We start from the raw sequence: 12,516 nt of genomic DNA on the forward strand, positions 1-12,516 counted from the left end.
CACCAAGATTGACGAATTTAGGTCGGACATTCAGCTTGTGCGACAGGATGCCAGGAATTTAACGGACAGGGTCGCCACCTCTGAGGCAACCATAAAAGAGACAACAGAAAACTCTGTGGAGCTGAAGGCTAAGGTGGTGGACCTTGAAAGAAAGGTGGCCTTTCTCGAGGCGAGAGCTGAGGAGGCCGAAGTGCGCGCCAGAAGGGGCAACATCAGGATACTGGGAATTCCTGAAGGCGATGAAGGCCAAAAGAAGCCTCCTCCGGGCTCGCACCCTCGCCCAATAATAGCCAAAATACTTAACTTCCAGGACAGGGAAGTCATTCTGAGGCACTCCAGGGAGACTGGCCCAATTGAACGTGGCAACTCAAAGATATCCGTCTACCCAGACTACACCCCAAAAGTGCAAAGAGAGAGAAACTCATTTGTTCCAATCAAGGCCAGGTTGCGGCAACTGAATTTAAAATATATGCTGCTTTATCCATCCAGGTTAAAAGTCATCTTCAAAGGCCGCTCGATTTTCCTGGAGTCCCCAGCGGCTGCCAACATGTGGATGGAGGACAACAACTTAGCCCAAGGCGCAGACACCCATCCCAGAGACAAATGATCGAAGCTAAAGAGCAGGTCACACGTATCGTGCATGTTCGCCGACACAAGATCCCACCACAAACACATGCACTCTGCAGCGCGGAAGCAATTTACACTACAGTTCGCTAGCTAAATGCGGCTCTCGCTTGGCCCCACACTGGACACAGGACTTCGCCCCCGTGAACAGACCAGGACAGGCCAGTTGCCTGACCGACCCCACTCGAACCCGACGCCCGGATGGGTTCCGACGGTGCGAGAGCGCCTGAGCACAGCAACGTGAATGCAGTCGCTAGGCGCACCAGTTACAGTTACGTTATTTGTTATGTTAGATGCACAGTCTCCACATCATCACACTCGAACGGACAGCAGAAGAAACCAACACAGTACCTAAGCATAGGCAGGAACGAGGGTCAAACGCCGAATCTCCTCATCAAGAAACCAAACCTTCTGGGCAGACCCGCTGGGGAGGGGACAAAAAAGAGCTCCCACACATCCAAATGACATCACAACTAAAGATAATGACATGGAACGTGCGCGGGATGAACTCCTACCTGAGAAGAAATCGAATTCAATCCTACCTTCGTAGAAAGAAGATTTCTATAGCAATGCTCCAGGAAACCCACCTGGCGGCGGAATCCTCGTCCAAACTGGCAGAGAGATGGGGAGGCTTTGGAAAGGGAGCATCATACTCCAAATACGCACGTGGAGTCTTCACATGGGTGAACCCAAGCGTTCCGTTTCGCCTACAGGGATTGGAAGTTGATAATGAAGGCAGATACCTGATACTATGGGGAACCATTGAACACACCGCAATTTGCCTGGTCAACTCCTACTTCCCACAACACGGAATACCATCGCATATCACAATGTTGTGCTCTAAAATAGCCCACCGCAGAGAGGGCACCTTCATTTGGGGAGGCGACTTCAACTGCGCCAGCAATGGTGAGATGGACAGGTCGGCGCCCCTACAGCAACCGCATAATGCCGCTGCCACGGCTCTCAACAACGCCCTGGAACACTTAGACCTGGTGGACATATGGAGAGCGCAGCATCCAGAAGAAAGAAGCTATTCGTATTACTCCGCCCCGCACAAGAATCACACAAGGATTGACTACCTTTTCATCGACAGGGAACAAGCTGCATTGGTGGATGACACCGCATACCTAGGCAGATCGATATCTGACCATTCACCGCTGGTTATGCAGTGGAGGCTGAACGGCCCCAGCCCCCCGATTCCGACATGGAGACTGTCCCCCATGGCACTCACTGACCAGGAGTTCAAGGAAGATCTTGGCACTAAGCTCGAAGACTACATTGACCACAACAAAGGGTCCGTATCGAGCTGGAGTACGCTGTGGGAGGCGATGAAAGTGGTAACACGGGGCGAAGCCATTTCTGGAGCGGGAGGTATTCGGAGACGCTTGAAGGAGACACTGGAAGAACATGAAGCAGAGATAACACGCCTCGAGTCCCACTTAGACACCACAGCTGAAATGGAGGAGACCCTGAGGGGGCTCCGAGACGAATGCCGAATGGCCTGGGACAGATTGGCGAAATTCGACTTTGCAGCCAACACCACCAAGGCACACAAAGAGGCCGATAAACCGGGCAGACTACTAGCATGGCTGTGCAAACGAGAACATCCAAGGCACTCCCTCACCGAGATCCAGGATGAACGTGGAGTAACACATAAGTCACAACTGGATATCAACACCGCATTCGCAAAATTCTACTCTGAGCTCTACTCCCACGATAACCAAGTACCCAGAGAAGACATCAGAGCCACCCTTGACGAGATCGGGCTCCCAAGACTGACCGAAGAACAGCGAGAAGCACTAGACACTGAGATCACCGCCGATGACATCAAGGATGCGATCAGATCTCTAGCCACCAGCAAGACCCCGGGGAGCGATGGTCTCCCGCCCGAGTTCTACAAAGCCTATGAAGCCACCATTACCCCGATACTACTGGAGGTCTACACGGAGGCATATGAAGAGGGAATTCTCCGCTGTACCATGAAGGAAACCATCATAATCCCCATGCTCAAACCAAACAAGCCACCCGAACGCTGTGATTCCTATCGCCCGTTAGCGATGCTAAACTATGACGCCAAGATTCTGACCACCATTCTGGCTAAGAGGCTCGCGAGGGTGATTGGGACCATTGTACACGAAGACCAAAATGGGTTCATCCCGGGACGCAATACCACGGCCAACCTAAGGAGACTACAACACGTCATAGCTGAAACCTATGAAAGTGACGAGGATCTGGCGGTGCTGTCATTAGATGCCGTCAAGGCCTTCGACTCCATCTTCTGGGAGTGGTTAATCGAGGTGTTGAGTGAGTTTGGATTTGGAGAGGGCTTTGTGAGATGGGTCAGGGTCCTGTATAGCTCACCCAGGGCCAGAGTGAAAACCGGACGAATAATATCTGAAGCCCGGGCGATACAACGAGGCACCAGGCAGGGCTGTCCGCTATCACCCATGTTGTACATCTTGGGACTGGAGCCGATTGCCATCTATTGCAGGAAGCAGTTCTTCGATGCAGGCATAAAACTAGGCAACAGGCACTTCATAATTTCCTTATACGCAGATGACGTACTCTTATACCTAAAGAACCCACAAGAGAACGCGCAGGTCTTGCTCGATGTCCTGGACAACTATGCCCGGTATTCCGGAATCAAATTCAGCAGATCAAAATCTTGTGCATTCCCGCTAGCCAAACTCAACAAGGTGAGAAAGGAAGATTTGCCGGAGGTGGGAATAAAATGGCAACCAGGAATGTTTCGCTACCTGGGAATCAACATAACGCATACCCCAGAGCTTACCCACGACCACAACAATGAAAAAGCAACAAAAGCACTCCGCAACTCCATGAAGTTCTGGTCAAAACTGCCACTTGCCATGATGGGCAGAGCAGCAATCGTGAAAATGATTATCCTTCCGAGATTCCTCTACTACTTTACAAATGTCTGCTATTACATCCCCCTACCCTTCTTCGGAAAGCTGGAATCACTAATCAGAGATTTCCTATGGGGCCCAGCTAGACACAAGCTACCCCTAAAGATCCTCATGCTGCGACACAAAGAAGGGGGGGTGCAACTCCCAGATCTACACATGTATTACTTAGCAGCTCAACTCAGCCATGTGACAAAATGGCTCCACGACGACCCAAATGCAGAATCAGGATTACTAAGGCTAATACCTTCCAACCTGTTCCCCAAGGAAACACTTTGGAACCCACTGAAACAAACACGTGAAGTCCCCATGATTGTGCAGCTGGGTAGACAGATTTGGACTAGAACCTGCTCCATCCTTCAACTGATTCACCCGTATTCTCCTGACACCCCCATCCTCGTGGACACATGCCAAACCATAACAGATCTCAGGGTGGCAAGAAACTCGGAGCGCGCTGGGATTTACACTTGGGGCGACATGTTCGAAGACGCCAAATTCAGAGAATTTGAATCGATCCTGGAGTCAGAGGAACTAAGCAGAGGCCAATTCCTGTGGTATCATCGTCTCAGACAGGTTGCAAAAACGAAATGGCCGGAAGAACCCAACCCCGACCCCCTGCTCAGCGAGATGCATGAACTTTCAGACGGCTGGAAACCAGTAACCCGACTCTACGGTCGACTGATGGACAGACCCAACCCTAAAAGTGCAGCACTAAAGGAAAGATGGGAACTTGACCTCCAGGTCACGCTCACGGACACTGAATGGGAGAGAATATTACTTTACCCCAAGGAGGTCTCCAGGAACACTAGATTCCGACAAATCCAACACAATGTTCTCTATAGAACATGCATGACTCCGAAGAGGGTGGCCGGCTTCAACAAAAAGACATCATCAAACTGCCCTTGGTGCGGCACCAACGCAGCGGACCTGCTGCACATGTTCTGGTCCTATAACAAGGTGATGTAACTCTGGTCCAAAATAAAGCAAACTTGCATGGAAGCTGGCATTACCAGATACAACTGGGAGCCAAAGGAATGCCTGATTGGAGCATACCCCAGACTGAGCAAGATCAAACACGTGGTCAAGCTGATGGACATCGCCTGCATCCTGGCCAAAAGAACCATAGACATGGCTTGGAAGTCAAAACCGGGCCCGAGATACGAACACTGGATCAGAGAACTAGATCGCTGGACCACAGCCGAGACCAGAGCCTGGCAAGATGGAGCTAACACTGGAGCAGCCTCCTCCGTGACATACCCTTCTCCGCAGACCACAAGCCCCCCTGAGGTATCTGCCCACTCTAATATTAAATAAGTATGGAACTACCCAGAACCTGGACTTTGATCTCTCGCAAGCCCTGGAACTCTGTCTTCACACTCTTTTCCTCCGGAATACAAGCTGAACAAGGACATCCTCACGAAGAGACTGTGCAGTTTGTTGTTATTTTTGTTGTTACCTGTTATTTTGTCACTTTATATGGCTTACAAGTACCTCTACTAAATGCAATTCTGAAATGCAAACTCACCCAAATGCCAATAAAATGTGTTTTTAAAAAAAACAGTATTATCAGTGATCTAAGCCATTGATCTAGCTGCAACTCTATTGAAATCCAAAGCCAGCTTTAGCCATGCTGTAGTGCACATTATCCACTTTGATTTCAAGATAAGCCAATCGCTCCTTCATCACTAGAACTTTAACCTGTATCTGCCAATCTTCCAAATTCCACACACACATGTGAAACCATGCTAGTCCTTGACTGCAATTAATATCGTAAACAGAAAATGAAAACCCTCATTTTACAAAGGTTCTGAAAACAAGGTGAACAATAGCAATTAACTGACCAGTTGATCATGCAATTGTTGCTGGATCTTGTCTTGCAATTGGTTTCTACTTGCAGTTTACAAAAACATGCCTAGAATATGTCTTGCCAATAGAATCCTTTTTTTGTAATTCTCTGGTTCTTTACACTTACTGTAGGAGCAACAGAAAGCTATTTAATTGCTTTAGGAAATGCCGTATTAGCAGCCTTTTTTGTATCATGCCAGACCTTTTCTCCCACCCATTAATGGTGTGGCATCAGGCCGTGTTATTTAGGTTACATTTTCCAAGATAGTTGTTTTGTTTGATTGTTAACTTGTCACCTGGTCATTGATTGCTTAGTATTCTTTCTAGACTATTGTTATCCTCAGAGCATAACCGACATAAATTATATTAAAAGCTAATGTCAAACAGGTCTGATTACAGAAATAGTTGCTGGCCTCAATGATATTAATTGTATTAAGTATTGTATATAACCTTTCCATTTGTCATTTCCTAGACAACTATAATGACCAGGGAACAGATACAGAAGGAACATGATTCTTTGGTTAGAAGTTCAGAGCAACTCCTTAGTGCCCTTCAGAAAAAGAAACAACAAGAGGAGGAAGCAGAAAGGCTGCGACGTATTCAGGAGGAGATGGAAAGAGAAAGGAAAAGACGGGAAGAAGAAGAGGCAATTCGCAGGAAGGAAGAGGACGACAGGCGACTGTGAGTGTTGGCTAATGATTTAGTTGCAATTAAAATGTATTTCAATATATGCCCTTTTGTAGCGGTTCAAAGGAAGTGACCATGTTTATTTTCTCTCGGAATTCCTTGATCAGCAAAGCTGAGATGGAAGTAAAGAGGAAGCAGGAGGAAGAAGAAAGGAAAAAAAGAGAAGAGGAAGAAAAGCGTATTCAGGTGAGAATATTTGATTGATACTATTCATGCTTCTCTGCCTGAATTAAGGTTCATTTTTGTTTGGAAATTCTGGTAAATGTGCCTAAACTATCTGAAAAGCTTGAATGTGTACTAGCTATCAGCCAGGCTGATGAAAGTAGTGGGTACCTGACCATCTGCTAGCTATGTTGCAATCCTACAAGTAAATTACTATTTTTATGTTGGGTGCGCGCTGCACTGAAATGTCTTATTCCCATAAAACACTAATACAGATTTTAGAATTATTTTAAAATAGTGGAAGGAATATCATAGCAGGTGTTTGACTTAATCAGAAGCATGTTGTGACAACAAAAAAGCCAGCAGAAAAAAGGTGGTTACCTATCAGTCTGCCCCATGAAACCTCAGGCAACAAAGCAGATAAAGGGCCTCCTTCTCTTCATATCTTGGTGAGAATGAAGGAGTGGGCAATGGGAATTCTTGGAGAGGAAACACTGCCACTTGATGCAACAAGAAGAGCTACTGTGCTGGCAAAAATAAGGGACGTGGTTTCTGGCAATATTTTGAAAGATATGTATTAATAAGAATTGTGTTGGTTGATATCATGTTGCAAATTACTTTGACAGTTTCCACTTGACAGAATGCACTTTGCTCCCACTAGCAGGTGAAATGGCATGGGACCATATATTATTTCAACTTTGTATGACCACTGTTAGGAAGTGGATACAAAGGAGTGGGCAACACACACTTCTTTCCTCCTTTATATTTATCCAGATTCTCACACTCCTGTAACACCAACTCTCTGCAATGCCACCCTAAGTATGCTACTGCACCAGCTTTCTGAAACAATGTCAAGCTTACACACAACTTCGTGGTTTGTGCCTCTTTTTATGCTGAGGCTTGGGCACAAATTATTCCATTAAGAGTTCTGTTAGGTGGGTCAGTTTCCCATCAACCCACGGTTGCGTAATTGGTGTGGGCTAAGTGGTTCCCTCTTCCTCCCCACTATTATCTCAAATGTTGTATTCCCCAACTCAGGTAGTGCCACGGCTTTGGGGTTCAAATATCCTATCCACCACCTTTGGGTGAAAACATGATTATCATGGTTTGTTTGTGTATTATTTATATGGCATACCAAACCCAAAGGTATCAGGGCGCAAATATACATGTTAGATAAATAGGTTACGATACGGGAAGGATATATATATATTTCTGAGGCTTGTGGAATCTGCTTAGATCACATGCTGTGCATAGGCCGACATCTAGTGGAAGCTGCAGAGTATTACAGTTTGTTTTTCGAAACTCGAAAATGGGCGTCGACACAGGGCGTGCCTGTAATACTATCCCTAGTGTGACGTCCACTGTAACCATGATCCCTCACGCGTCTAGGACCCTCAGATTGTTTTTTTCCACCATGCTGGTCGGAAGCACCGAGCGGAGTTCCCTGACTTAGTCAGATTTTGCAAACATTGTTATATATTTCCCCGTTTATTCCACCTATACGTCGAGTCTCTGAACATCGACACTCGACGCCGGATCGGAGAGAATTCAACCGTCGGACTACAGCGACGGATTTGGGCCTCGGAAGGCCTCTGGCCTCGGCCCGGGACTAGGAAGTCCTCTGGACTCGGCCATGCAAGTAGGGAGAGTGGGGGGTGGCACATATCCTACACTCCGATTAATATAGGTACATTACTTATATTCCTACACTCCCAGCCCGCTGCCATAGGGTGCGTATGGAGGGTACCCCCTTTCAATTTTGCCCCAAGTGCAACCGCAAGTATCCTTGGGTTGACACACGCCACGTGTAACCTCTGCTTGCCGAGGGACCACCCCGAGGCGAATTGCAGAGCGTGCAGTCGGTTTAAACCGAAGACCCTTAAGGACGTTCGACAAAGCGTTGGGCCCACCACGCCAGGCGACAAGAGGCCATGGCCACGGAGGGTGCCTTCAGCGATGGCAGCAACGCCTTACTTTCGGACGGCGAGGGCAATGTGGCGTCGATGGACAGCCAAGCGCAAGTCCCTGACCTCGGAAGATTGTCCGGCAGGGCAGCTATGGGGAAGACCCCCGGCGACACGAGCGCTACCCACACTACTTCAGCAAACAAAAGTCCAACCGAGACTCGACGCGCACGTCGAGTTCTCGGAAAGAGGCACGTAGAGAACGGTCCACCGAGTCGGTGTCCTCTGGGCGTTCGCGTTCGAGATCGCCTCATGTCACCAAGCAACCCTCCACTGTTGCTAAAAGTGCCTCGCTCCCCTTAGTGACTGAGGTTCGGTCGTCGGAGGACAACGCCGACCTCTACCCCTAAGCCGCACTCCAGGAGTCGGCGTCTGCAGGCAGCGGTAAGGCTGCTACCGAATCCCTTACACTCTCCAGAGACAGGGACTCTACCCCCGAATTTCGACGCCAGGCATCGAAAAGCTCTGATAGGGCCCAAAAGTCGGGGAAGCACTCTTCCACCCACGGGGAGGGGGGAAAACAACGAAGTAAGCAGTCCAAGCCTACTTCCACTCCTAAACTACATTCTACTCCACCTAAACAGACGGACAAGTCTCAGTCCCCTGTCCCTAAGGCCCCTGTTCAGGCCAGTAGGTCTAGCCAGGACAAATCTCAATCTGTTGTCCCTAAGACCCCTGTTCAAACCAGTAGGTCTAGTCAGGATAAAACGGGGAAAGCACTCCAGGAAAGAGTTATTCCCAGTTCAAGGGAATTGTCCAGTGATGACATAGACAAAGTAATGTCAAGGATGTCATCATTGGCAGATTTCTATGCCAAGAACCGGGAACACTTTCTCTCTTATACCCCAGAAGGGTCAACTCCCTCAGGCTCGAAGGATCCAATACCCCCAAGTAGGAAGTCCCGGGGTGAAGCACCAACTCAATCTTCAGACCCCTTCTATATACAGCCCTATTCTCAATACCAGGAAGATCCATCCTTTGTTGAGGATCCAGATGTGGGCATGTTCGAAGAACAAACTGGGACAGGCTATTATGGGGATGATGAGGACCAAGAGGAAGAGGACGACCCAGATACATACAGGGTAGATTCCCCGGTAGAGAAAGAGCCCGCGGTTACCGACTCCCCTGTCGACAAACAACCTCTCCTGAATGAGGTCCTGTCCAGAGCGGCACAGCACTTCCACATTGACACCCAGGGTGCTCAGGAAGAGAGGGACTTTGCAGAGGAACTGGTGGGAGAAAGGAGACCTGTTGCTCAGGCCATCCCTATCCTTAAGTCAATACAAAGGAGGATAGACCCTTCCCTTGTTAACCCCAAACTCACTAGGGCAGTTAACCCCAGAATTGAAAAGCTTTTCAGGGCAGCCCAATCTGACCCACTATACATAAGGGGACATCTCAAACCGGACTCCCTGGTTGTTACAAACACCCATAAGAGGGCGGGAACACCCTTGTCATCGTCCGAAGCTCCTCCTGACAAGGAGAGCAAGAAGATATATGGCTTGGGCAGGAAAGTAGCCTCCACTTCCGCCTACCAGGCAAGGATTGCAAACTCCACCACTCTGCTCGCTAGTTACAACTGCCACCAATGGGAAGAAGTCGCAGCTCTCATAGACTCCGCCCCAGAACCCTTAAAAAGCCAATTGGCACGAGTTTCGGCAGAGGGGAGAGTCGTGTCAGGTTGCATTTTAAAATCAACCTTTGATGCCGCGGATAACGCCGGCAGATTAATTGCTGAAAGCACGGTCATCAAGAGGCATGCTTGGCTACAGCAGTCTGGTAAGGCCGAGACACAAGCATCATTGATAGATAAGCCGGTGGAGCTGGATCTATTTGGAAAGGCAGTCGAGGACGCGCTAGAGAATGCCAAGGACGAGTACGAGACACTCAAGTCCCTAGGGCAACTAACCAACAAACCCCCTAACCAGAGAGGGAATGGCAATTTTCGTCGGCCTCGCAGACAAAACTCCCAAAGAGGCTCAAACTATTCCCAAGGCCAGGGTACTACATGGAACACTAACCAGCAGTCTACCCAGAGTTATGGCAGGGGTAACAAAAGAGGTCGTGGTAGGGGTAGAGGCAGCCCCAATAAAGGAGGGGGCACGCCTCCACCAAAACAGTGACGCTCCGTGCAGGGTCCCTTCTCACGCATCCCCAGTAGGGGAAGCATTTCCATCTTCACCCAAGCTTGGGAAGGGATCATATCAGACAGATGGGTGCTGTCCACAGTGTCCGCAGGATACTGCATAGAACTCCTAGAGCGTCCCCGAAACCACCCTCCACGACAAAGAATACACTCCTTAGACCACCAGAAGATCCTACTTGAAGAGATCGAAATTCTTCTCGCAAAGGACACGATAGAACTCGTCCTGGGACACCAGGTAAACAAGGGTATTTATTCAACTTACTTCCTTGTGCCAAAAAAGATTTGACAATGCGCCCAGTATTGGACTTGCGGCCTGCAAACAAGTATGTCAAGCCCCAAAAATTTTGCATGACTACTCTCCAAGAGGTAATTCCCCTCCTAAAAAAGGGGGATTACGTGGCAACATTGGATATGAAAGATGCCTATTTTCATATTTCCATGTTCCCAGCGCACAGAAAATATCTGCGCTTCAAGGTGGACAGTCAGCACTACCAGTTCAAGGTACTGCCCTTCGGGATAGCCTCAGCTCTAAGGGTATTCACCAAGGTACTGGTGGTGGCGGCGGCACACCTACGCAGGGAGGCAATCCCAGTGTACCCTTATCTGGATGACTGGCTCATCACGGGGGAGACCCCAGTAATTTGCAGGACAAACATTCAAAGAACTATCGACCTCCTCTTCAAATTGGGCTTCTTCATAAACGAGAAAAAATAAGTCTGGTGCCCAGCACCTTAAAGCAGTTCCTAGGAGCTGTTCTAAATACTCAAGAGGGGTTGGCTTTTCCTTCAGAGGAAAGAATTCGGAATGTACTACTGCAAATTCCGCAATATCAAACCGGTCGCCAGATAACAGTACGCAAAGCAATGCGTTTGCTGGGCATGATGGCGTCATGTATTTACCTAGTCCCCCACGCGCGCCTGCGCATGCGTCCCATGCAAGAATGGTTGGCGAAACTGTGGTCTCAGGCAAGTGGTCAGTGGGACGATCTAGTGGTCGTTTCGCCAACACTTGTACAAAGCCTCCACTGGTGGACAAGAGACAATCTATCCAAGGGGAAACCCTTTTACGATCCCAAGATACAGGCGGTAGTCACGACGGACGCATGCCTGACAGGATGGGGAGCTCACCATCTCCACCACACAGCTTAGGGTCTCTGGTCTCACACAGTGGCCAAGAATCACATCAACCTGCTAGAGCTTCTGGCAGTTTTCAGAGCACTTCAAGCGTTCGAGCCCCACCTACTGAACCTGTCGGTGCAGATCCGGACGGACAGCACGACAGCCATGTTCTACCGGAACAAGCAAGGAGGGACTCGTTCGACAAATCTGTCCAGACTTGCCCAGAAAATTTGGATATGGGCACTCAGATGGAACATCTTTCTGTCATCTCAACATGTTCCAGGGGATCTCAATTCTCTAGCGGACGCTTTGAGCAGAGATCCCGTTCCGGAGGAACACGAATGGTGTCTACACAGAGATATCGTAGAAGATCTCTTCTCTCAGTGGGGTTTCCCCACTATACACCTATTCGCCACAAGCGAAAACAGACAGTGCCCAGGATTCGCATCCAGGTTTCCCCAACCAGACTCCCTGGGGAACGCCCTGTGGATGAACTGGTCAGGGATGTTTGCGTACGCTTTTCCACCAACTCCTCTCATCAGGAAGGTGGTGAACAAGATGAACAGAGAGTCGATGACGCTCGTCCTAGTTGCTCCCATGTGGGCGAGACAACCGTGGTGTCCACACCTACGCAGACTTTCGGTGTGCGTTCCCATCATACTCCTGGGCTGGTACAATCTTTTGTCCCAGCACCAAGGTCAGAAGGTGCATCCTCTACCCAACTCCATGAACCTAGCAGCATGGCTCCTGAGGTCATAGAGTTTGGACATCTCAATTTACCACAGGGATGTATGGGCATCCTTAAAGAGTCTAGGAAACCGAACACGAGGCATTGCTACTTCGACAAATGGAAGAGATTTGTTATCTGGTGCCAGAATAAACAGATCAACCCAGTTGATTGCATTCCTTCCACAATCGTAACATACATACTGGACGCAGGTTTGGTTTTTAACTCACTAAAGGTACACCTGGCAGCACTGTCAGCGTACACCACCTCACATAGCAAGGTGTCGTGGTGGAAGGTACCCGTGGTTAAAGCCTTCATGGAG

At 48.9% G+C, this 12,516-nt stretch overlaps 1 protein-coding gene across 8 annotated transcripts in view; it reads left to right on the top strand.

Annotated features, from left to right (window-relative positions):
* The window catches only part of MYO6 (myosin VI), a 1,279,197-nt gene that overhangs the window by 1,056,407 nt on the left and 210,274 nt on the right, over window positions 1-12,516 (top strand). For all 8 annotated transcript variants that reach the window (XM_069606282.1, XM_069606276.1, XM_069606277.1 and 5 more), the window contains exons 26-27: window positions 5,863-6,071; window positions 6,185-6,263. In XM_069606282.1, coding sequence (XP_069462383.1) covers window positions 5,863-6,071; window positions 6,185-6,263 — 288 coding nt within the window. The remainder of the gene's footprint in view (window positions 1-5,862; window positions 6,072-6,184; window positions 6,264-12,516) is intronic.

The sequence above is a fragment of the Ambystoma mexicanum genome, chromosome 4p, assembly GCF_040938575.1.
Source record: "Ambystoma mexicanum isolate Mex_15411 chromosome 4p, UKY_AmexF1_1, whole genome shotgun sequence".
Classification (NCBI taxonomy): Eukaryota; Metazoa; Chordata; class Amphibia; order Caudata; family Ambystomatidae; genus Ambystoma; species Ambystoma mexicanum.